The following is a 27,385-nucleotide window of genomic DNA, read 5'->3' on the forward strand; positions in this document are numbered from 1 at the left end:
GATCAATGCCAACATTGACTAAGATTTGCTGAAGTCCTTGCTAAAGAAAATCATTTCACCTATATATACTCTAAATCCTACGCCCATCACTGTTTATGACTACCCCTCCCTTGATATCATATTTAATCACTCCTTTTTAAGGGCCCTTTTCCTCTTGCTGTCTAACATGTTACTGGCTTTTCTATCTTCAAATAAAAAACAAAACCCTTCCCTTGATTTACTTCTTACAGAGATGTAACTATTGCTATGATTGTGTCAGTTTGCTCTTCTGAATGCCCATTTCTTTAACAAGGCTCTATAATCTAGCTCTACCTACATTCCCTTGATAATTAGTTGTCTGAAAAGTTTCTAATGAACTAATTCCTGCATATCCAGTGGTCTTATCTTTGGTCTTCTTCCTTGATCCTTCTTTGGTATTGCATCACTCTGAAATTGATACTGTCCTGAAACCTCTCCTCTTTGGTCTCCAGTATGATGCAGTACTCTCCAATTTTGCCTCCTACCTCTACATGCCTTTATAGGAACCTCCTTTCCTGTTGCCTTTTATTTATCCTTTCCCTTGTATGAGTGTTCACTAAAGTTACGTATGCTCTAGCTTTTGGTTTTCACAGTTTCAACTACCTTCTCTATCCTGGAATTCTTATTTGTACTCCAGACCTAGACTGACATCTGCCCAGGACATTCCCCAATACAACACTTGAGAGTTCTAACTTTCAACACCTTCACTTCTAACTCAGCACACTTAAAATTTTCCTGACTTTAACTCTTTGAATATTTCATGCTTTTAAAATGTAAACTCAAAAATGAGATGCTTCGTTCATGTCCTTCAGTTCCCAGATCCAACAATATGAGAAGCCTTGTTTTTCCTTCCAAATGTTATCCCTAACTCTCACTACAACCAACCATCCTTGTCTAAAGACCTCACATCTGCTTTATTACAAAAGCAAAACCTCCCTTTTCCCCTCCTACAATCTATTTGTTTTGCTATTTCTATAATGATCTTCCTAAAATATCATTTTAATCACATCTTTTTTTTTTTTTTTTAAATATATCTTTATTGATTTCAGGGAGAGGAAAGTATATGGAGAGAGAGACAGAAACATCAATGATGAGAGAGTCATTGATCAAGCCCACAACTGGGCATGTGCCCTGACCGGGAATCGAACCCTGATCACCTGGATCCCAGGTAGATGCTCAACCGATGAGCCACGCCTGGCCGGGCTTAATCACATCTTTTATCATTTTAATTACCTAAGAACCCGTGATGGCTCCCCATTACCAATCTAGGTCAATTATACATAATCCAGATCAGGGGTTAGGAAACTTTTTTGTAAAAGGCCACACAGTAAATATTTTACAACTACTCACAACTACTCAACTCTGCCACTGCAGTGCAAAAGCAGCCACAAATAATACATAAGTGAATGGGCATGACTGTGTTCTAATAAAACTTTACTTACAAAAACAAGGAGCCAGCCAGATTTGGCACACAGGCCATAGTTTGCCAAGCCCTAATCTAGATCCATGCCATATTTTCAACTTTGTTTTCCACAATAGGTTTCTCCCTGTCATTAATTCTATAAACATTTATTAAACATCTATACACAGGCACTGTCCTAGTGGCTGAAACAGAGCAGTAGAGTTGGTTTTTAGATTTATGGAGCTTTCAGTCCAATGAGGAAGAAAAATATTAGACAACTTATTTAAAAAGTACTGAATGTTATCAAAGGAGAAAGCTTCACGGGTGTATGCAGCAAAGAACACTAACTGAGTTCAGGAGGTCGGGGAGGGCAGTGTTAATCAGGAGGTAGATAGAGGGGAAGAGAGCACAGAGTTTTCCCGGTAGAGGTGATAGCATGTTAAGACACTAAAGCCAGAGACTGGTTAGAAAGCTACTCCAGAGCCCAGGCTAAAAATGTCTGTGGTTTAGCCTAAGGAAGAAGCAATAGGGGAGACATAAAGAGAGTAAATTAAGGAGATTCTGGAGATAGAGTCAACGGATGTGGTGATGGAGCAGAAAAGAAGGGAGAAGGGTAACTAAAAGGCAATTCCTAGATTTCCAGCAGGAGAAATTAGGTGGACAGTGTTGCACTTGCTTAACTGAGCTAGGAAACCCAGGAAGAGATTACACAGGCACGTTCTTCTTTATAAACTTCAGTTCATCTTATTTCCCCCAATTAGCATATCCACCACCCCCTACAGTATTTGCAATATATCCCTCATAATGTTTTCCATGGCTTCTCTAATCCATACAAATCTCTTCATACTCTAAACATACCAACTTTTAATCTCATCACATAGTTGCATCCTTAAACTGTTCTCCCCAGTAGTAATGAGCAAAGTGATATTGCCTTTCAAACAATATTTTAGGGTTTATACTTCCTTCAATTGCGTCTTATGTCCATCACAGTGTAGAGAACACAGCAGGTATTCAATAACACAACATGTAAATAAGTAAGCCATTAATATAGACATATGTATATACACACACAAACACCATTACATACACAAACACAAACACCATTACATACACAAACACCATTAATTATTTGTTTGTCAAGAGATGGAACTGAGAAACACACCATGAAAGGGCACAGAGCAGAGGGCAATCAGTTGTTTTCCACATTAACCATTAAAGCCTTATATAATAATTAAGTAGGTCACTCTCTCTTCAAATAATTATGATATCATATTTCTTCAACACAATTAAATTATTGATGAATCAGAAAAAAAAATATTTTGATAAAGGACTTTGTAACAGATCTAGCATCATATTAGGACTTACCAAAAGGAAATGAACAACATCCCCTCTGCAGAAAGCAAGCATGGGATTCACATAATTATGAGCCGCCACAAAGTGCCAAGCCAGCAGTGGGACACTAGAAGGGTCCATCTAAGTGAGGAGAAGGCCAAAAATGTCATCAGTTAACAGACATTTGAGAAAACTGATTAAAAACACCACCTGACTGGTGTTCCTTAGTAAAACTTCTTCCAATTTCTCATTAAAAGGCCAACGAAGCAGGGAATGACTGGGAAGTGTCACAAGGAAACTTTCTGGGTTGATGGTAATGTTCCACATCTTGACAGAGGTTTGAGTAACAAAAGTATATACATTTGTCAAAGTTCAGCAAATGTACACTCAAGATCTGTGCATATATAAATTTTATATGAAAGGAAAAACTTAGATAACTATTGAACTCTAGCTCATCATATACGCTGAATATTTAGGAAAAAGAATGATTTTTGAAATTTACTTAAAAATAAATAAAAAAATAATTTGATGAATAGATGAAGAGATGGATATATAGTAAAAAAAATACAGTAAAATATTAATTACAGAGTTTAGATGGTATGTATATAGATGTTCAATGTAAATTTTTTTCAACTTCTCTATTTGTTTAAAAATGTCCAGCCTGGCGGGGCGTGGCTCAGCAGTTGAGCGTCGACCTAGGATCCAGGTGAACAGGGTTCGATTCCCGGTCAGGGCACATGCCCGGGTTGCGAGCTCGATCCCCAATCAGGGGCGTGCAGGAGGCAGCCGATCAATGACTCTCATCATTGATGTTTCTATCTCTCTCTCTCCTTTCCTCTCTCTGAAATCAATAAAGATAGATTTTTAAAAAAAAGAGATTTAAAAAAAATAAAATAAATAAAAATGTTCATAGCAAAATGTTGGAACAAATACCAATAAAAACATACAAAAAGATGCAAATACAAACCACCATGATAAACCTCAATTAGCCAATGAAGCTAACCTAAGAAACACTAATAGCAATCTAAGGCAGCTTTGCCAGGCTTCCACTGGGGCCCAGAGATACACAGAATACCAAGAAGAAAACAGAAGAGTGATCTCCCTCAGTATAAGGGTTGATTTCTGAACTAGTCTTAGTTCTGTGCCATCATTCTCCATCCCATCCCATGTATGTTACTTCTCCTAACATACACACTGGAAGACCACAACTCTCTGAAAACAACCAAGCAGGAAAGAAAAGGGAAACTGGGTGTGCATAACACATTCTGGGAAGTATCATCCCCCAAAGTAAAGTACCAGAGTCAGAAGCCTAGGAAAGAGTATGCAGTAGCAATATATGCTGGATATTACAGTGGGGTGTTTTCTACAAGTTCAATATCTAAGCAGCAGCTGAAAAACTTAAAGCAATAAAGGTAGAAAAGTTCAGATCTCAAGAACACTGCTCTAGTCAACAGCTTAAGCTGCTTTGGTCACATAAAGGTAAGTCCAGACAATAATTTTTGGAGAACTGACTTCCAGTTATGGCAATCTCACAGAATTCACCACTGAAAAGTCATTTTCTCCAACCTCCTGATATGGTCTTTTTGCTAATAAGATGGAGAGGCTTACTCACCCGTCCATAGGGAAAAGTCATCCACACTTTCAAGGATGGTTTCAACCCAATGACCAGTATCTTTAAGAGAAAAATATTTTTTAATATTTATCCTGTCATTTTCAAGTATTTTGGTATTCAAAGCCTCTAAAAGTTTTGAGTTTCATCTTCTAAATACATCTACCTTGGTTAAGGATGCCATGGCCAGTAAGGAAAACTGTGTGATGGGATGATCTTTCAAGTCAGGCTTAGAATGGAGAGGCTCAATACAGCACACTTCACCCTTGGAACCACTGAAGAGGCATCTAGATTCACAGGTTCTCACTCCCATCACTCTCCTGAAAATGTAACCAAAAAATTCAGAATTGATTTAGCAATGACCCAAGGCACTATCATCTCTAGCTTGGGCTATGACAATAGCCTCCTAACTCCTACTCTTGCCCCCAACAATTCAAACTCCACATGACATCAGCATGATCTTTTTAAAGTATAGGTCAGATTTATTACTCTTCTAAAAACACTTTAATGGCTTGCCACTGTACATAAAATAAAGGCCAAACTTTTTACCATGGTTTAAAAGGCCCTATATGATCTGGTTCCAGCCTTCACCCATCACCCACTACTGTTGTTCTTGACAAAGTCATGCTCCAGCCACACCTGTCTTCTTTCTGCTGCTCCAGCAGGCCAAGTCTGTGCCCATCTCATCAAAGCTTTTGTGCTCCAATGGCCCCCTGCCTGAAACATTTCTTTCAGATCTTTACATTTGTTGACCATATTATCATTCAGGTCTTTGCTCAAATGTCATTTTCTGAGAGAAGGCTTCCTGAATTATCCTCAAGTGCATTCCAGCACACTGACCTGTCTTATCTTCTTCACAGCATTCATAACTATTAAATTATTTCATTTGTGTGTTGGTCTATTGTCTGTATCCCTACCCTCACCCCAACTAGAATGTAAGATCTATCAGAGTAGCAACCTTATCTGGTTCACTGCTGCAACTCTGATGCCTAGGACGATGGCTACACATGGAGATGCTTAATAAGCATCAGCTGAACAAATAAATAGTATTTTTTAAGCAATTACATTGGGCTCAGCATTGTTAGAAGATATAAGAAATACAAAAAACATACAGTCCTTAAAGAACTTATGAAAACATAATACACATTGAATTTTATATTCTATTTTTCTAAACTCAGCTTTATAGGTGTTCTTCCATGTTATCTAGACAGTCTTTGCTCTTCTTTTAAGAATAAATGGGGCAATTCCAAGGCAATAAAAACTTTCCGACGACTGGCTATTATGGTTTTATAATCAACTGGGCCTGAGATCCAAACCAAAATTAGTGAAATACTCCAGGTTCTCAAGCCTGACAGTGCATATGAATCCCCTGGAGAGTAGTTTAGAATCCCAATTCAAACCTACTACCACAGAAATTGGGGGGGCAGGCCTGGAACTCTTATGTTCTGTGAGCCTCCCCAGGTCACTGTAATACAGAACCATAACCTATTTTCAATTACATGGGTTTTCCAGACTTCTTCATGTTCAACTTCAAGTCATTAACCAGAGCTAGTCTTTTCATTTGTCAACAAATGTCCATTAGTCTCTTACTTAAATGTCAATTCAAAAACAGAGCCTCCACTGTCATTGCAAATTGCAAGAGTTGGATCATCTGTAAACTAAACAGAGAAAAAAATTATTTTCTTGTAGATTTTTGAACAACTAGTCAAGTGTTAAGGAGGTAAGGGGGGAAATTATGAATTTTTAAAAATCTAAAACAAACACATTTAGCATTGAAATCACTTTAGCTAGACTTAGCTTATCACTCTAAACACACAAACTTACACATATTCAGAATAAAAATGGCTCAATATCTTTAAAAGTCCATGACTTTAAAAAAGCAAAACCATCCTTACAATAAAAGAAAAATACAAACTATAATTCATAGAAGCCCTAAAGTTCTCTACTTGGGTTTTTACATTGACTTTTTCTAACTTGCTATTAAACTGAACAAGATAATCTGGATACATTCGCAGTTGCCTTGTTCTCAAGAATAAAGACACAATAAAAGATATCTGGTACCTTTGGGGAACACACCTGTCTGAATATGCTTTCTAAATAACTGAGGAGAGAATCCATTATACTTAAAATAGCTTAACTTTTTATATAACTATTCCTAAAATGTGCTGCCTCCTTGCTCTTCTTTGACCAAGTATACCTCAGTTGTTATTACTTACCCTGGAAAACTCAAAGTAACAAATGACTTTCACAGTGACAGACTGTCCTATGGGCTTATGAGGTATGGCAAATGTGGATTTATACAATACAAAATTGAATAACTTAACTTGTATCGTATACAGTGACTAGTCTCTCTAACCCAATGGTGGGTGAACCCTCCTAAATGGCATGCCTTCATGCTCTTAGTCAGGGATGGTTCAGGCACAGGAGGCTACCATGAAATTATTCCTCCTCGACGCCATACACAGGCATAAAGAAGTCCCACACTTTTGCTCTCAAAGCCTAGCTGAGCAGTTGCCAAAGTGGGATGCGCATACCCCAGAGTGTAGGAAAAATAACAAGACTTGTCCTTTTATTTATTAATTATCTATTTCTTGTGTATGTGTTTTACAATGTATTTAAATATTAGTATAGTATGTTCATATAATTTTAAAATATATAAATAAATAAAAATATGCAAGCCCAAACTGTTATCGATGGGATGTTGGCTTAAGTTTGGAGAACAATGAGTAAGAATATTGAGGGACAAGTGGCTATTGTCAATCTAAAACTTCAGAAGTATCTAATCATACATATCTCTTGCCATCCCTTTCTTCAATGTCACAAGTGTGCATGCACCACTTTTATCACCATTTCCAAGCAACATGATGGCTATAACTATTATGCTTTTAACCCCAGCTGCATTCTTCTCTTTCCTCTATGCCTTTATAGTTTTTTTCCTACTGTTTCTCCCAAAGGGTATGCTTTTTTCTGCAAATGGATTGGGCTTTCATAAACACCACCAACTAATTATTCCTTCAACCAAACATTTATTGAGCAGCTACTATGCGTAACACAAAAATAAATGAGAAACAGATTCTGGTTTCAAATATCTTATTCTATTAAAGGAGATAAAACATAAACACAAATAACTATAACATATTAGGAGTTGGTACATGCCCTATGAAAAAAAGGTCAACATAAAGTGCCATGATGTTCAGAAAGAAAAGAAATTCTCTCTACTTTTACCTGTCTTGGTTGTTTTCACTGTTGCCAAACGCTTCAATGCTGCTTTCTTACAAAAGACTTTTATGTAACTAACCTAGATACAGACACATAAACTCCAGATGCTTGCAGACTTTAAAAAGCATATGTATGGATAAGAGAGGTCTGCACAGCTAAGCAACCAAATGTGTACCTGATTAAAATCTAGAAAATCTAATTTTAGACTTCCCTAGTTATAGTCCTTTACTTTTTATGCTTCTGAACACGGGCTTGACAGCATACAAAAACCAAGGTTTACACTGTATTTATAAATAAAATCTGTTACCTAAGTTGGTTTATTTTTTTCAGGCCTATAAGGAGGAAGCCCAAGACTCAAATTGTAATGCTTTTCCTTTAGAGGTCTGAAAGAAAATAAACCAACAGATTCATTTCTAAACATAATGCAAACATTGATTCACAGTTGGTGCCTTGAACCTCAGGCATCTCCCAACAAAGTGTGACCAAGCACACTATCTCAGCAATGAAATCTCGGTGGACTAAACAAAAGGTAAAAAGACCTCTTAAAATCATCACATGAGTTTTCATTGGGGTACCACCTGTCTTTGCTGCCAACCTCTTATCTAGAATCACGTTAATTTACTCTTTTTCTGCTATATCTATTAGACATCAATACAACTTGCAGCTGAATGTTACCATACTGGCCCACCTCTGGTTTTTCACTTGGGAAAACATCGTATTGGGCTAGTCAAACAAAAGACAGTTCATTTTCAGGAATTCTCTTTATAAAAAAATTTACTTAAAAACAGATACAAAGGCATAATAATAAGTTATTAGAAAAAGAAAACAAAGATATTACCTTAATATGCAATATTGCTGTTCCTGGAGGATGAGCATCTGTTATTGATCTTAGAAGTTTTCCACTGGCCAAATCCCACATAGTAATCTACAAGACAACTAAATGCTTTAAGAAACAAATTTATTGCTCTTTTTGGACTTAAGTATCCTGCCTTCTGGCTGAAATAATCTATTCTTGCTCTATAAACATTGCAGGCAAAGAACCATAAAGTTAAAACATAACTAAAGATTGCAGATGCATTAAAGCACGGATCCTCATTTCATCTTCATCTACCCCTCATCCTGCCCAATCTACTTTTCCCTTTAGGTTTTAAATGTTGTTTTTATACTCACAGCACAAAGACATTTCTTTAACGAGTCCATTTCTTTAGGGCTGATAATAATTATAGGAGAGGCTTACTAGCAAACTAACCAGTGATATATAAGTCACAAGATGAGAAAAACCATATATTATTGCCAGTTTCAGAAGTAGAAAGAAAGAAATACCAAAAAAGTTATCCAAGGGCACAGTAGTAAGAATACACAAAGCAGAATATAGTGTATTTAAAAAGTGGCAACAATTATCTACAATACTGTAAGGAAGTAAATGTTGTATAAATAACACCCTGGTTTTTCATAAAAGCTATTGAATTATACAGACACATGATTTAAGATACTAAAAATCACAGACTTAAAAGGTCAGGGATTCAAGATGACAGTGTATGAAGATCCTAAACTCACCTCCTTCCATGGGCACACCATCTACAGCTACACATGGAATAATTCCCCCTGAAAAAGAACTAAAAACTGCTACACAGCTCCCCCATGACAGAGGATAAAAGGGCCACATCAAGACGGGTAGGAGAGGCAGAGATGCAGTCTCACCAAAAACCCACCCCCAGTACTGCAACCCACAATCTAGAGGGATCTCACAATACAGAGCTTCTCCCTGAGGAGTGAGGACATCAGGCACCCCACCCTTGGGGCCTGTGCAGGGAGATGAGCCCCAAAACACCTGGCTTTGAAAACAAAGGGGCCTGTGTCCAGGAAACAGGGAACTGAGATTCTTCCCTTAAAGGGCTTGAACACAGACTTGCCCAGGAACCCAGCACAAAAGCAGAAGTTTGAAAAGCGCCCAAATTATACGTAAAGGAGATTCACTTACTAATCTTAAAGTGTCTGCTAAAGGGGCAGGGGCCTGATGGGACTCTCTCCAGGGATGGGGGCACTGTTGGGTACCATTTCTGTGCTCCCCCTCTACCTTGCTAGCACCAGTGCTTATGGGTGCCATTTGTGTGCTCTCCCTCTACACATCTAGAGGCCATGGAGGAGCTCTCAGGGAATGTAGGCCAAGAAATAACATCTTTTCATCTTTGCATTCTCTCCGTGTCACTACGGCTCACTAGTACCTTCCAGAAAGGAGCTTATATATTTGTCTGGAACCCAACTTTTGCAACTGTTGCCCAGGGGACACCTGCAAATCGCCTGGACTGGAGGCCAGCAGGGTTGGCAGTCCCAGAGGACTGTATATATTTGCATTAAAAGCTGCTGCTGAAGGGTCTTGTTTCTAATTAGCCTGAATCTGGGTGTTGAATAAGATCCCTCTCTTTGAAACAGAACAAGCAATCCTAAAATTTGTATGGAACCATAAAGACCAAATAACCAAAGCAACTTGAGAAAGAACAACAAAGCTAGAGGTATCACACTCCTGGGTTCAAGCTATATTACAAAGTTGTAGTAATCAAAACTATATGGTACTGGCACAAAAACAGATACATAGATCAATGGAATAGAATAAAGCACCCAGAAATAAACCCACATATATTAATTCATGACAAAGGTGGCAAGAATATACAACAAGGAAAGGACAGTCTCTTCAATAAATGGTGCTGGGAAAACTAGACAGCCACATGCAAAAAGAATAAAATTGAATTATCTTATACCATACAAAAAAATTAATGCAAAATGGATTAGACTTGAATGTAAGATTGAATCAATAAGACTTCTAGAAGAAAACAGACGATAAGTTCCTTGACATCAGTCTTGGTGATAAATTTTTGCATCTGACTCCAAAGCAAAAATAAAAGAATGGGACTACATCAAACTAAAAAGCATCTGTACAGCTAAGGAAATCATCAACAAAATAAAAAGGCAATGTACTGAATGGGAGAAAATATGTGCAAATCATGTACCTTATAAGGGGTTAATACTCAAAATATATAAAGAACTCATACAACTTAATAGCAAAATAAATAAATAAATAAATAAATAAATAAATAAGAGAAGGGGATCTGAATAGCCATTTTTCCAAAGACACACAGATGGCCAACAGGCACATGAAGAGATGTTCAGCATCACTAATCATCAGGAAAATGCAAATCAAAACCACAATGAGATATCACCTCATACCTGTCAGAATAGCTTGAATCAAAAGACAAGAAATAACAAGTGTGGACGAGGGTGTGGAGAAACAAAAGCTTTGTGTACTACTGGTGGGAATGTAAGCTGGTGGAGCCAGTGTGGAAAACAGTACGGAGATTCCTCAAAAATTAAAAATAGACCCAGCAATTACACTTTGGGGAATTTATCCCCCCCAAAATGAAAATACTAACTTTGCACCCCATGTTCATTGCAGTATTATTTACAATAGCTAAAATATGGAAACAATCTAAGGGTCTATCCATGGATGAATGGATACACACACACACACACACACACAAAATGGACTACTACTCAGTGATTAAAAAGAAGGAAGTTTTGGCATTTGCGACACAGATGAACCCTGAGGGTATTATGCTAAGAGAAAGACAAATACCATATGATTTCATTTACATGTGGAATTTAAAAAACAAACGAAGCAAAACAAAACTCATAGGTACAGAAAACAGACTGGTGGTTGCCAGAGGAAAGGGATGTTGGGGGTTGGGTGAAATGAGTGAAAGGGGTCAAGAGGTACAAACTTCCAGTTATAAAATAAATCAGTCATGGGGATGTAATGTACAGCATGATTACCACAGTCAATAATATTGTACTGCATATCTGAAAGTTGCTAAGAGAGTAAATCTTAAAAGTTCTCGTTACAAAAAAAAATAATTATGTAACTTTGTATGGTGATGGATGATAAACAGATTTATTGTGGTGATATTTCAGATGAATACAAATACTGAATCATTATGTTGTACACCTGAAACTAAAATAATGTTATGTGTGAATTATACCTCAATTTTTAACAAATCACATACTCTAGCTCAGTCAATAACAATTATTAAAAATTTGAACAAGACAAAAGTCGGGTGATTGCTATAGACATGTCACTTTATAACATATTTTGGTCTTCAAGATATTGACCTAGAGATACTATTTTTAAAAACTGATTTTAACATTGTCTTATGGAGAAAATTAAGTTCATATTTACCTGTCCTTTAGCAAAGCCACAGAGGAGTCTTGAGCAGTCATTGTTAATACTGAGGGCAGAGATGGCTCCATACTGACCTCCAACACTAGTGCTACCCAGACAGAGTCGCAAAGCTTGATTCTGATCTAAAGAGAGCAATTTATAAAATCAAGTGAAAGAGATGGATGGAGTAAATAAATATATATTTATTATAGGCTTGTCTTAAAAAACTTGGGAAGTAGCAAGAATCAAAAAATGAAGTTACATTCATTTTGAATATATAGGATGTCCCCCAAAAATGTATACATACACTGAATAATTATAAAGGCAGTGTTTATTAAAATACATTTCATTTCCAAAATTGAGCTATCAGCTGTTAAAGTGCGTATAAATCTTTTTGGGACGCCCTGTATGTATTAAACATCTATTAGAGGCTGGGTATTGATAGATACTAAGAATACAGGAAAAAACAACATCTATAAGGAAGCATAACATAAAACTTGCTAATGATAAGTAAAAAAATCCATAAGAAATCTGTATCTCTTTAAACAAACCATCTTTCATCCAGAATTGTATTTCTTGCTATTTTCAGGATGAAAAGTTACAGGGAATACCATCTTTTAAAGTAGCTTTAAAACTTCAAAAATCAAAATTTATTCATTTAAAACTTGATTGAAATTTGCATTTCTATTATCCATGAAGAAAAGGTTTACTAAGCAAATTAATAGTACAAATAAAATTATAGTGTTTAACTACTTAAAGAATTATTTCGAGCATCAACACTTGATATGCTAAAAGCAAATAATTCAAATCTGTACTAGATTAAGTTATTTAAGGGCAAGGATTTTGCCTTAATCACCTCTGATAGCTCCGGTAGGCACTCAAATATTTATTAAACTTTAATATCAAAAAATTAGAAGAAATTTTTCTAGGGAATCTCCTAGGCAATGCTTATTTTGTATAGTGTTCATTATTGTACCCACTTGAAAACCATGAAATAAAAAATTTTAAGTATAAGAAGGCATGTCTACAAAATTTAACTTTTTAGAGGGGAAAATCAATAAACCTACCATACTTGCACAGTCTGGAGTTCTATCAACTCCCCAAGCTAGTTTGTGCCTCCCTTAACTAGTATTAAAAATAAGACAACAGGCCCAAAATGGAGTCATTTTTGCTAAGCCCCCTATCACCAAACTGAGATTTAATACTTAATTACAGTTTCGGCCTCTCCCAGGAATGTAATCTTAAACCAGTCAATCAGGAATTGCCTGGTCAGTACTAGTTAGGTAATCTGCCAGACAGGCCTGTCATCCCCTAAAGGAAGGTGACCTTGCCACAACCGATCTGCTTTTTGCTAGTGTAACTTCCTTGTCCCATTCCCTTCTGCCTATAGAAGTCTTTCATTTTGTATAGCTTCTCGGAGCTCCTTTCTCTCTGCTATATCAGCAATTTTCAACCTTTTTCATCTCACGGCACACATAAACTAATTACTAAAATTCTGCAGCACACCAAAAAATATATTTTTTGCCTATCTGACAAAAAATAGGTATAATTTTGATTCATTCACATTGGACAGCTACTGTTGCACTGGTTGTTTTAATTTTTTTTTTTTTTTTTGACAATCTAAGGGAAAAGAGGTCAGTGCCCATGACTAAATAGTTAGGTATTGCATGTTTTAAAAATTCTTGCAGCACAAAATGGTTGAAAATCACTGTGCTAGATGTTGCTGCCTGATTCATGAATCATTGAATAAAGCTAGTAAGATCTTTAAAATTTACTTGGTCAAATTTCATTCTTTAACACTATCTACATGCTACTTTTCGGAGGTAAATATATCTTACTTCCACTATGAGATTAAGACCTCTCTAAGGGAAAGGTTATGAGTGAATCTCCCATAATACATAGCATGGTGCCTTGCACTCAGAGGCAACTGACAATCATCTGAACAGCTTCCACATTTGCAAATCTTCCTCTATAAGGGTAAATCTAGTTATCAGAAAAAGCCTAGAAACATTCATTCTCAGGTCTAGGGAATAATACTATGCAAGTCCTTTTGCCCATATAAAGTGAATACTGTAAGAATATTTCTCTATGTTCATATGCTGGCTCAAATAATAATCTCCACCTCCCCAAGGAATTCTGACACAATTGATGGCTGCATAGTATCTGGCACACAAAAAATACTCGACGTGTACCGAAATCATGTTAGATTTTAGCCTTCTAAGATGAATATTCAAAAAGCAGTGAAATTTATAAATATTCAAGGGCTGGTATATTTTAAAAGTCATCTTTATTCATATCTAGCATTATTACAATCACAGATTTTTTCCTTACTTACATACTTTTCCCTCCTTCCCTCATTTAATTCAAATTATTAGAATTTCCTTTATTTTCCTTTCTCTAAATATGACATCACATTTTATTTTGCTTTACTGAAACTGTAAAAAATGGTGTCTCCCATGGTCCTTATTTTGTCAGGGCTGCCTAATCCATATACCTTACTTGGCAAATTCTCAAGATACAATGGTTGGGCAACAGTGTTCTATACACACCACTACTTTGGGTCATGTGTGTAGGCAATAGATGAACTGAAAGCTAAGAGGCCAAAGGCAGAAATTCCATACCAGCCTCACAAAGCCCCTAGAGTCTGGGCTGCCTGCCTTGTAAGCACAGAGTAGTGTCTGAATAGCATACTGCTGGCATCCGTTGTAACTGCTGCTTTGAGATCCAAACTTTACACAGTTCTAATCCACCAACATTTAAGAGAGAATCACTACTGCTTTCTGATTTAACAAAGTTCATACTTTAAATCAGACTATTTGAGTATTCTTATAGCTCAGGAAAAGTAAGAATAAGAGAATTAAGATGTATGATAAAACAGAAAATAAAAGTACCATTAAGAAAGAGGAAATAGAGAAGAAAGGAGGAAAGGAAAAAAACTTATGTGACTTCTAGGTTAAAACCCAAACATGACTCTGCTTTCCTAACTGTGGGTCCCATGTACTAAAAACTAGCTAACACAAGGAACCAAATTATCAACCTAGGTCATTCCTGAAAGATGTATTAAATTACATCCCGCAGGACTTTGTTAATAAAAATACTCTCAACTCTCTTTTTGATTTTTACAATATGTTCGTTATCTTTATAATGTCCCTTTATAAATTTGCATGGCTAGGAGGTGATGCACAGTGTATAAAATACAATCTATTTTAACTCCAAAAAATATTTATCAATTCTCATTGCTGTCTTTATACAGTCTATTTTTATGGTACCATATTAACCAACTAGCTATTATACAATTTAGCCTAATTTTTTCTGTAGAAAAAAGAAAGCAGAGTCTTACTGGAGAGGTTTTTTTACTAGAGTAACTAAACATTCTGTAGTCCAGATAATTCTGGACAATTCTGGGGAAAGGTAAGACAATAAAAATAAAACCTCTTCCAAACACTTAAATTCTGTAGGTTTATGGAAAGAACAACAGGGCAAGGGCAGAAGCAAGAAAGACGAAAATCAGCGTTATCTCCAAGTTCTACTCTCCAGGGGGCTCTTGATCTCATTAATTTAAATGTAAAATTCTAATCTCCCCCTACTCTCTGAAATCTCTTTTGTCTATTGTTGAGGAAAAAAGATTAAATTAGTTTCATTTACAAATTCACATAAAACCACACTTAGTTAGCACTGTCAACTTACTTTTTTCTTATTTTTATTGGAGTGGGCCCCTATGAAGCAAATACTGGGCAAGAAATAAAAAAGGAGACTATCATTTTTTCCTTTAAACTTCACAAAATCGGCATACTTCTTAAATAAGAAAATGGCTATAAAAATTTTAAAACTACAAAATGGTACAAGTGCAAGAGATTATTGTTAGCAATAAATAGCTTATCAATTAATTAAAAGAACTTGAAGCCCAGATATCACAAAGAGCACATCTATTTGACACTGCAGTGAATTATAACTATTTCTTTTATTAGTATTCCTTTCAAAGTATACTTTGCTTAGGGTAGATCTCAGCATATTCATAGTTTACGAGTAATGTGCTGAATAGCAAAGAAAAGTCACAGATAATGCATAAAGCCTCTAATAGCCTATAATAGCTACAACATTTAAATTTGAACATATTCCCAGAATTCCGATTCTCTTTCCATGTACCAAAATTAACCCAGTCTTCTATTTCTTCACCTCTAATTTGTTTTAACTAGTTCCTAAACACTGTCAATGTAGGAAATACCTGGATCCTAGACGGAATCAAATTTAATTATGTGTACAGAGCTCTACTTCTATTGCCAGTATTCATCATTCTTTAGTATTACTCTTTTCTTATCCTTTGAGCATATTAAAATATTATCTAAGACCAAAGGAGAAGCAAAGAGATAGTAAACATTTTTCATCATGATTATAAAACAGCAGAGGCACTTTTACCTGACCTCCATCTAACCAACACACAGAGTTAAAGTTCTCAATCCCTCTGTAAGGGTTACAGACTGGAGCCCATGTAACACTGAATCCCCATGGCTAACTGGCTATTTTCTAGAATGCTGAAGAGTCATTTGTGTTCATTCCCAAAACTGTTCATGCCACTGTAATGTTGCTATACTTTAAAAAGTTAATTAAAAATATAGAAGCTGATGAAACAGAGTGAAAAAGAAAGAGCTATTGTTTCTATGAAAACTGAATGAATGCTTTAGAAAAACTTGGCAAAGATAAATTGCTTTAAAAACTGTTATGAAATAGGGTGTGTACAAGATAACTGTAGAAGACTGAAGAGAAGTTTAATGAAAATCTAGTATTTGCACTGCTTGACTGATTCACAGGTACCTAAGCTCTTACCTCTTTTTCAAAAAATTACAAGTACAAACTTTACGTGACCCATTATTGATGCAGTTTATACCAAAAAAGATGCTGCAGATCTCTGTCTGGCAGATACAAACTCAAAGTAAAGGCTTTGGTATATATCAAAAGATTAAGGGGAAAATGAATATTTATATATTTTCAGTTAAAATAAAACGTTGATGGAATGCATAAATTTATAATTTTTAACAATTCCCTGCTTTAACCAATCTTTCAATTAGCTGGTTTTCTTCCATGAGCATTTCATAGGAGGGCATTGACTATAATTGATAGCATTCTCTTTCAACATTAAGGTCAAAAGAAAAAAAGTCACTCATGCAAACCAAAATTACTATACCTTTTCCTTTGGATCCATGGAGAAAAGGTGAAAAGAGAGAAAGCAAGAGATCAGTTCAAAAGTTCAGAGAAAAGAGATAAAATTTCAAGAGTTTAAGTGACAAACTGCAGTTATCTATAGGAAGGATACTGAATATGATTAATTGATGTCTCTACGTCTCTAGAATTTATGATTATATTCAGGTATTGGTTATAGGAAAAGAGAAAAGACATAATATTCAAATTACAGCACAGTAAGTAAATCTAAGTCGATTGAGTTTGATAAAAATAAAAACAATTGCCGGTGTGGCTCAGTTCGATCCTTGTCCCATATACTGAAAGAATGTGGGTTCGATCCCTGGTAAGGGCATGCACAGAAGGTAACCAATTGATGTTCTCTCTCACACTGATGTTTCTGTTTCTGTCTCTCTCTCTCCCTCTCTCTCTCCCCTCCCTCCAAAAAATTTTTTTTCCAAAAAGATAATCTACTAAAGTATGCTAACAACCCAAAAAGTAGAAAACTAAGGACCTTGGGATAGAGAAACATCTTTATTAAGATTTGAATTTTTGAGATCCTTCATATAGGTAAGAACCAAGATATACAACAAATGCCATATATTTACAATTCCATAAGAATAGGCAACATATATCAATCTTTATGAAGCTTATAACGATTACTATTTTAATGTCCCAGCTCACTATTCTAAAGAAGAATGTATTGGTACTTGAAAAAGTATGGTTCTTCCTTCTACACTTTTTCCAATGATCAATGAAGATGTTTAAAAGAAATCAGATTTAACCTAGATCTCCAATCTAGACACTTCATGGTATTATTATTATTATTTTTTTAAATATATCTTTATTGATTTCAGAGAGAGGAAAGGAGAGGGAGAGAGAGAGACAGAAACATCAATGATGAGAGAATCATTGATCAAGCCCACAACCCAGGCATGTGCCCCAACCGGGAATCGAACCCCGATCGCCTGGATCCTAGGTTGATGCTCAACCACTGAGCCACGCCCGGCCGGGCACTTCATGGTATTATTACTCTGCCATTTGTCCCTGGCTTTCAAACAAATTTTAATCCATTCATTAAAACTCATTGTCCAAATATATGATTCCTACAAAAACGAATAAAATTTATTAAGGCATAACTAAAAACCCAAAGCATAACCAGAATATTAAGATTTTTTTCCTCAAAATGTTCACTTTGGAATACTTTCTTTTCCATGAGACTATAATGAGATTACTATTTCATCAGATAGCTACTGGGATCTAAAGAAAATTAGGAAGCAGGCCCAAGGAAATTAAGGAGACAGCAGCAAAAAATAATGAGCTCTTCTCCTCTGTTAGTTTTTGTTTTAAGTATATTCATTTTAATTTGTTGCAGTAAGCTCTTCCTGAGTTTGATTATAAGCAGGCACATATTCTTGTAACCTCATGGTAAGGAGGGAATGTTAAAGCAGATAGAGGTGAGGAAAAATAATGGTAAGGGGGAACAAAAACTCAACATGCATTCTGCTGACAGATGACTATATGCATTATATTTTACCCTCATTCACCTCAGTTCTTTTCTTCATATATCTTGGAATTGGCCTCCTTTTCTCTCAGGACAGGAGAACTGCTTAGAATGGGGACATGTATTGCTCTAGGATTCCATACTCTTTGATTCTAACCTTGGCTCTGGGCATGTCACTTAATCTCTCTTGTTTTCAATCACCTCATATGTAAAATAAGTAAAGTGAACTAAAAGACCTTTTAAGATCCTTTCTCAAAATCCTATCAATCCAATACCAAGTATGCCCCCATAGGAAAACAAGCATTCCTACACATGACAGCTGGTAAAGCTTTCCAGAAGGCAATTAGACAATACATATTATAAGTGTTTAAGATGTTCATACCCTGACCCAGGATATGACTTAGGACTTTTAGGAATTTGTCCTAGGGAAGTAATCACATGTACAAAAATGCAATAACAATGATGTTTATCACTATACTGTTTGTTTAGAAACAGTATAGTGATGAACATCGTTGTTAGAAACAACCTAAACGTCTTATAGTAGAAAATGATTAAGTAAATTATGGTGAATCCATTTAAAAGAATACTATGTAGCCATTGAAAATAACATTACAAATGCATACGTAGTACGAGAAAGATGTTCATGATAATGAAAAAGCAGGTTACAAATTACATGATCTCATGTAATTTGCATGGTATCTGCACTCCCATGAGCACTCACACACACATGCACAGAAAAAAGATTAGAAGACTGTATACAGAAATGCTAGGGACTATTCCTGCATGGGAGAATTTGGTATTTAATATCTTCAACTTTTTGCTCATCTATGTTTTCTAAATGTTCTATTATGAATACATATCCATAATGGAATAAGAAAAATATTATTTAAAGAATCAATTCTATAGTTCTCTCAAGAGAATTATATTTTTGTTTCCATTCTTCTCATCTCCAAACAATAAAACTCACATTTATATCAAATAAAAATATATTTATATCAATTACCTTTGAAAAGACTAGGTATGAAAATAACGTGATAAATAGGGCTTTTGGTATAATGGAAAATTTTATAAATAGGAAGTCAAATTGTTAAAAAACAAGGAAAAATAACTAATATGGTAAATAAAGATGTAAGGCCTACAGAGATCAAATTGTGGTTCTGCTATTAAAGTATTCCCCTGTAATCCTTATACAATATCCTGTAGAATCCCTAATGAAATTCAGTATCATCAGGAATTCCATTTAAGAGAGATGAATAAGACTTAAGATCCAAAGAAGAGTAAAAATGACAGAAAAATACTAACAGTTTTTAAATTAAAAAGAAAATGTTAATGTTCTGCTAGTAGTACTGAATTCAAAAGCAAAGAAAGATGAATGAAACTGGGGTTATTTAGTCTCAGAGAGGAAAAAAAAAAGAGAAAATAATTGTAAGACTAACCTCTACCATACAAATGAAACTAGTTAAGTTCTTGTCTCAACCAAGAAAAGAAGTTGATTAAGGGCTAAAATATTTCTCAGTTTAGAGGGATTTACAATGGAAATTAAAAAGAACTTACTGTCAGTGAGAGTTACTGAAAATTACTGAGAATGCCTGAGAATCTCTTTCCTGAAGATCTTCTAGAATACCTATTACTCAGACATGATTTAGGATCAAAAATCACTTCTACCACCCACTACCAATTGAAGGCAGACAAGATGACAACCTAAGGTCCCTTCCAACTTTATATTCTTTTTGTCTAGGTTTGCAGAGAATCAGTAGATATGGTAGCTCATAAATTCACAAAGAAAATTAATTGGCAACAAGCAACAAAATGAAGCTAGTCAAGTAATTTTTAACTATAAAAATACTGCTACTTTTCAAGTTTTTATGTTTTTTCCAAGAAAATAAAGTTCACTATGTAAACTATGATTAAAAGACATTAGAAAAACCAAAAGGATACTTAATATTTAAAGTAAAGAAAGGAAGTACTTGGAAAATTTACCAAATATTAAAGCCAATCCATGAGATGTACCCACTGCTATCAGACTGGACACTGCCTGAGAACAAAAGGGAAGATTATATTTTAACATAGTACAGCAAGAATCCTGAAATAAACTGAGCTGAATTTGTTGGTCTTCCTTCCTCTAGGCAACAAAGGACATACCAACTATTACAAATAAGGAGAATTTCATCTAGGAGGCAAAACAGGAAATTAAACTCAGGACATTGTATTTCTGGGAATCCCTCTAAATTTACTCTAAGGGTAACAATATCAAACTATCATATGTTCAACATTATAGAGAAAAACATGACATTTAGCTTCCTCTACAGCATAAAAAATTCAGGAGTCTAGACAAAGTAAGAGGCACCAAGAACCTCCTATGAGGTGTGGAGAAGGGCTTAGAAAGCTCTTCTCCAATTTATTCCCAGGAGCCAAAAGGCACCAGAAATGTTCCAAATTCAGCCAACTTCCTCACCAATTAACTAATAAGAGAGCTACAAGAGGCAGCTGGAACTAGTCAAGAAAAGAAGGCACTAGTGTGCTTTCAATATGCCCCGGTTCTCTATAATAACTCCACAGATTTACTTGGCAGGCCTGGCAATAGGGTTCAGAGCTGTTAAATGTACTATTTACTGCAAAGTGATTTTACCAAATACTGTTTTCCACTCCCTATAATGAAAGGGAGGGCAAACCACAGAAAGAGCAAATTTACTTGGGCAGGGTAGAACCACATACAAATAAACCTGGAAAAACTAATCATTATTCCACTACATGCTTCTCAAACAAAAGCCTGAAGAGTAGAAATACACTAGAAAGAGAACATTCAACATGCATAAATTTTAAACCTGATTACTGGTAATAAATGACTTACAAATTTATTATTACAATAATTTATATAATAACTTTAAACATTAGAAGAATAAATGTAAGAAAACCCAATTGAATAGAAAGCTTACCTTTACAGAATTATTTAAAGTATACTTACAATTGCTGTAGGCAAGCCAGCATCAACTTTGTCCTAAATGAAATTTAGAAAGAAAAAAAAGTGCTTGAAAATATATTCTCATTAAAAAACAGAAAATGGTATAAGGCCTTCTCTTTACATACATTTTGATCCAAATCAATTCAGACAAGAAGTAGAACCTTTGTTTTTGCCAAGAGAAACTACAAAAGTTCTATATACCAACAAAATGTAAAGAGCAAGAGAGTAAGATCATTTTATTTTACTTATTATAACAGATGCTTCAGGAAAGGTACTGATTATAAATGACAATGTAAAGGAAAAGACAGAGGAAAGAGGTTCCAGTTTCAATAATGTGAGTAAAGTATAAAGACTATGGGTCAAAATAGTAAGAGTACATAAAGATTTTAGAAAAAGAAAACATACGCTAAAGATATTTTTCCTCTAAGTAGGAGCTTCCTGTCTAGCAGATTATGCAATAACCCCTAAATAAAACCTGAGCAAGGTATATTCAATCAGTTCTCAAGAATAAGAAAATCAAAAATTAAGTGCTAGTTCCAGCTCCTTACCAGTAACTGTATGACCTTGGAGAAGTTACCTAATCCTTCTGAATATTAGTTATTTCATCTGTTCAAGAAATAGCAAATACTGCCCTATCTACATCAATGAGTTGTCGTGAAAATCAAACTAAACGTAAAGTGTCATATAAATGTAAGGGTGTCGATTTGATGCTTTTATAACTTTAAATAATAGTAATGGATTACAGTGATTAGCACTGTAACAGGAAAGAGCTTTCACATACATATATTATGCTATTTGATTCTTAAACCTGGAGAGATAGATAAAACAGGTAGTAGTATTCTGACTTTCCAAATCGAGAAAATAGAAGTTTCAAAGAGTTTAACTGACTTGCCCAAGATTATTCAGCAAGTGACAGAATTATGTCTCAACCTCAGGGCTTCCAGGTTCAACCAGGCTCTTTACATCACTTCTACATTTCTTTTCTATGTCTGTCCTTATCAATGTGGTCAATTAGTTATCTCTCAGAAGGAAGAATCTATTTTATCTGACTTAATAGAGCTTCCCAGGAACTAACTTAAGAAACTTTCTCCAGTGCATGGGAATGTGAGAAGGAGCAATCCCCAAGGCTGATATATATAATGTCCTGGACGACAGGATATACCCAACTTTGTGTGGATGTGTGTGTGTGGAAAGCTTCTCTGGCATAATGCTCAACAATTAAGAAGCATGCAATAAATATTTGCTAAATGATTGATTTGTGTCCCAGACAGGGAAAAAGAATGAGACAGCAGATGAAGAACATAAACGATACTCAAAATGGAACCTGAATAATGAAATCAGAAGTCAGCTGACTTTAAAAACTAAAAGCCACAGATGTGGAAAGCATTTTAGAGATCACAGAATTTTAGTACTAGTGTTGCAACATCTTAGGGTAGTGGTTTTAAAAAGCCAGATGCACTAGAATCACCTGGGATACCTGTTAAAATGCATATCCCTATGCTTCACTGCTAGAGATTCCAAGTCAGTAGGTCTGGGGTAGTGCCAGGAATCTGCATTTTAATAAGCACTCCAGGATATTCTTACACATTACACACATTTTGCAAAAACACTGTGCTAAGGCATCTCTTTTATCTTAGGTGGTCATTAAAATGATAAATATCCTTTAAAATTTAATTTGAATTGATTTTAAATATAGTCACATGTCATATTACTTTGAGGAGGCTTCTAAAATTAAACAATGAAGTTCACAATTTTAAAAGTTTCATCTCTCCCAAGTGTTCTCCAGGCATGGATTACAAAGTCATGATGATCAAGGCCCTAGGCAGCCCTAATAACATCACTATCCACATGGCTGAAGGCATTATTGAACAACTATTCAGGAGAGATACCAAAAAATATAACTAGCTTTACATGTTAATAAACCAACCATCACAGAAAAGCATACAATTTAAATTGAGCTGGTAATCCAGAATTAGGAAGGCAGAGTATGAAGACTGTCACAGGAAAAGCAGTTTTCATTTTAACATACCAAAGGAGCTCAGCCATAGCAATGAAATAAGAAGAGAATGCAAACACTCTGGGATTTATTAGAACTTTTCCCTCCTCTTCAAGAAAGAGGAGAAACTCTTTTAAATAACAGATTTATCTAATCATTGTTCAGTGTTTGAATTTTAGTTCGGTCTCCATTATTCAAAATATTTTTAAAACTGCACAGGTGGGTCAAATGACTGTTCTGGTTCATCTTGATTTTGAAAGGAATGAATTTCATCACCTACATAAGGATTAAATTCAGAAAACGTCATGGAAATGTAATCCTCAACAGGTGGTTCCCATTCTAGAAAATATGAGTTATTCTCCACCTAGAAGGGGAAGGACAAATGCCCAGGTTTCCTCCATTGCTTGACTCTCTATTTAAATTGACTTCATGATATATGAGCTGGGTCAGGGTATACCAATTGCCCACAAAGAATACTTTTTCTTTCTTTCTTTCTTCCATTTATTTATTTATTTATTTAGGTATCTGCAGTAAGAGCTTTCCTTAATAAACCTGAAAATTGCAATGTGGCTATGGTGTCATGCTGCCACTTCTGTATCAATCTCTTACTCTTCTGAAAAATCAAAACTTTGTCCACATCGAATATGCAAAATGCCAATTAAACTTCATGAAAAGAACATAAAAACACATCAAAGTTCTTGGGGTATGAATCTGTCATCATCATCATCATCATTATCATCATCATTATATACACGATCTATATATTGAATTCAGGAGACTAAAGTTGAAAGACTACATAAAACTATCCGCTTTGGGAGGTCAAAGAAAAATTTGATAACACATGCCAGAATCAGTGTCTATTGTCTTGATGAACTATTAAATATTTTTGCATTAACCGAGTGCTCTAAATCATTTTCAAAAAAGACCACAGATATTCTGTTCTAGCCATTATCCACTGAACACATTCACCAATACCACCTCTATTTCACAACAAAGGAGCACTCTACTTGGAGCCAGAAACCCCAATTTTAAGTAATTGCTCTGCTGTCTCCTAACCCAATGATGTAAGACAAGTTAATATCACCTCTCTAAACCTGACTTCTCATTTGAAAATAGGACATGGTTTTCCCTACTTACAAAGTTCTAAAAGTAAATAAAATAAGGTACATGAAAAGACTTTGTGAATTATAAAAGAGAGAGAGAGAAAGAAAGAAATCAGTTGTAAAAGATTCTGAACAATCATTTCTCCATATGAAAAGACTAAAAAAACAAGCAGTCTACCTCAACCAAATACATAAGATGGCAACTAAACTGAAAAGGAATTTCAAGAAAAGGCAGATAGTGTTTCTCTTAGGCTTGCTGCCATATTTCATTTAGGCACACCCCAGACTCTGAGCAGACCTTTATTTCATGGCTGCACTAATTTCTATGTCAAGATGTGTAGCCATGTCTTACAAGTCAAAAATAATCACACAAAACCCATGAAAGCCAGATTCTATTTTTCTTAAGCCTCAAGCCAAGAGAAGTGCTGTGCTTTGTTTTATGCTCATTCCTACTTCATTATGCCATTGCCGGTTACAAAGCTGGGGGAAGGAACAAAATACTTACAGCTGCAGACACTATCTGGGCAGAGATTCCCTTCAAAAGTGAATGTCGCATAACTGATCCATGGAGTGAAAAACAATCAGGTAATCTCTTCTTTCTAAAAAAGAAAAAAAGTGTTAGAACAGAAACAAAATTGAAAAGGCAGGGTCTCAAACTTTGAAAGAAAAAGAAACACATTAAAAACAAGAAAAGTGGAGAGGCATAAAGAGTCTAATAATCCCATATTAAGATGTTGTATTAAACTTGCGTTGAACCTTAGAGAAGTCAAGCAGGAAAATGAATAAAGTCACCATTCCTTTTTTACTGATTCAAACTGTTCCATGCCTACCTTAATATAGTAAGAGGTTCTACTACTCACCAGAATGTTGCCTACCAGCACTGCTCCTGCCCTACATGTCTTCATCACCTTTACCTGCCTTCTACCCTTGCCAACCTTTTTTTCTTCCCCCGTCTATAACCACCCTCTCATTCTTCAGCCAAAATCCTCAAATTCCCTACTCATTATTCATTCTCTGCTGCTCCTACTAACAGCTCCTTTCACTTATCCTACTCATCATCATACAAAAAATAATTTTAAAAGTTTTACCAAACATTGAGCATCTACTCTGTGTAACTAAAAGTATGCCCTGGAGATACAAAAATAATCAAGTCCAGTTTCCTGCTCTCAGAGGCCTCATAGCCTAGCTAGAGGGACTCATAAGTAGTTCACTGTTAAATTCAAGGATAGCCCTGGCTGGTGTGGCTCCGCTGGTTGAGCATTGCCCCATGTACCAAGAGGTCACGGGTTCAGCTCCTGGTCAGGGTACATGCCTGGGTTGTGGGCTTGCTCTCCAGTAGGAAGTGTGCAGGAGGCAGCCGATGGATGTTTCTCTCACATTTATGTCTCTCTCTCTCCCCCTCTCCCTTTCTCTCTCAAATTAATAAAAACATATTTTAAAAATAAATAAAATATTGATGTGCAAGAGAAACATAAATCAGTTGCTGCCCATAGGCACCCTGACCAGGAATCAAACCCACAACCTTTTGGTGCTCAGAAGAATGTTCCAATCAACTAAGCTACCTGGTAAGGACATCATTGGGATTTTGTTAGGGATTATATTAAATCTTTAGACGGCTTTGGGTATTATGAACATTTTAACAATATTAATCTATTAACATGGGATATCTTTCCATTCATTTGTGTCCTCCTCAATTTCTTTCATCAGAGTACAGTTCCTTCACCTCCTTGGTTAAACTTATTCCTGAGTACTTTATTGTTTTTGATGCTATTGTAAATGGAATTGTTTTATTAGTTTTTCTGACATTTTTTTGTTAGTATGTAGAAATGCAAATGACCCCAATTAGCGAAAGCAACCTTAAGAAAGAACAACAGAGCTGGAGGCATCACACTTCCTGATTTCAAACTATGTAACAAAGTAACAGTAATCAAAACAGTATGGTACGGGCATAAAAACAGGTACATATTCCGATGGAACAGAATTGAAAGCCTAGAAATAAATATGGTCAACTAAAATTTGAAAGGGAGCCAAGAACACTCAGTGGAGAAACAATGCTCTCTCCAATAAATGGTGCTGAAAAAACTGGATAATCACATGCAGAAGAATAAAACTATACCCTTTTCTTACATCACTCACAAAAAATAAATGGATTAAAGACAAACATAAGACCTGAAACCATAAAACTCCTAGAAGAAAACACAGGGAAGAATTTCCTTAACATTGGTCTTGGCAACAGCATTTTGGATATGACACTAAAAGCACAAGCAACAAAAGCAAATATAAATAAATGGGATTACATCAAACTAAATCAACTTCTACACAGCAAAAGAAATGATAAACAAAATTAAAAGCAACCTATGAAATAGGAGAAAATATTTGAAACCATCTATCTGATAAGGGGTTAATATCCAAAACATATAAGGAACTCTTACAACTCAATACTAAAAAATCAAACAATCCAAGTTTAAAAAAAGGGGGGGGGAGAGGATGTGTATAGACATTTTCCTAAAAAAGACATACAGATGGCCAACAGGTACAGTACATGAAAAGATGCTCAACATCACTCATCATCAGGGAATGCAAATCAAAACCACAATAAGATATCACCTCATACCTGTTAGGATGGCTATTATCAAAAAGATAAGAGATAAGCATTGGTGAGGATCTAGAAAAAAAGGAATCCTGTTGGTGGGAATGTAACTTGGTACAGCCATTATGGAAAATATCATGAACATTTCTCAAAAAATTAAAAACAGAACAATCATATGATCCGCCAATCCTACCTCTAGGTATATATCCAAAAGAAATGAAGTCACTAGAAATATCTGCATTCCCATGTTTGCTGCAGCGTT

The 27,385-nt window shown here is 35.4% G+C and overlaps 1 protein-coding gene across 4 annotated transcripts in view; it reads right to left on the reverse strand.

Moving 5' to 3' along the window:
* The window catches only part of VPS8 (VPS8 subunit of CORVET complex), a 200,688-nt gene that overhangs the window by 150,323 nt on the left and 22,980 nt on the right, over positions 1–27,385 (reverse strand). For 3 of the 4 annotated variants that reach the window (XM_016200097.2, XM_016200096.2, XM_087818259.1), the window contains 9 exons: positions 25,039–25,132; positions 21,438–21,470; positions 20,453–20,507; positions 11,812–11,936; positions 8,419–8,505; positions 5,952–6,019; positions 4,528–4,681; positions 4,365–4,424; positions 2,786–2,893 (listed from right to left, as the gene is read on the reverse strand). In XM_016200097.2, coding sequence (XP_016055583.2) covers positions 2,786–2,893; positions 4,365–4,424; positions 4,528–4,681; positions 5,952–6,019; positions 8,419–8,505; positions 11,812–11,936; positions 20,453–20,507; positions 21,438–21,470; positions 25,039–25,132 — 784 coding nt within the window. Of the gene's footprint in view, positions 1–2,785; positions 2,894–4,364; positions 4,425–4,527; positions 4,682–5,860; positions 6,020–8,418; positions 8,506–11,811; positions 11,937–20,452; positions 20,508–21,437; positions 21,471–25,038; positions 25,133–27,385 lie in introns of those variants that run through there. The other variant, XM_016200099.2, reaches the window with a different exon arrangement.

This window comes from Miniopterus natalensis, chromosome 6 (assembly GCF_054644295.1).
Source record: "Miniopterus natalensis isolate mMinNat1 chromosome 6, mMinNat1.hap1, whole genome shotgun sequence".
Lineage (NCBI taxonomy): Eukaryota > Metazoa > Chordata > Mammalia > Chiroptera > Miniopteridae > Miniopterus > Miniopterus natalensis.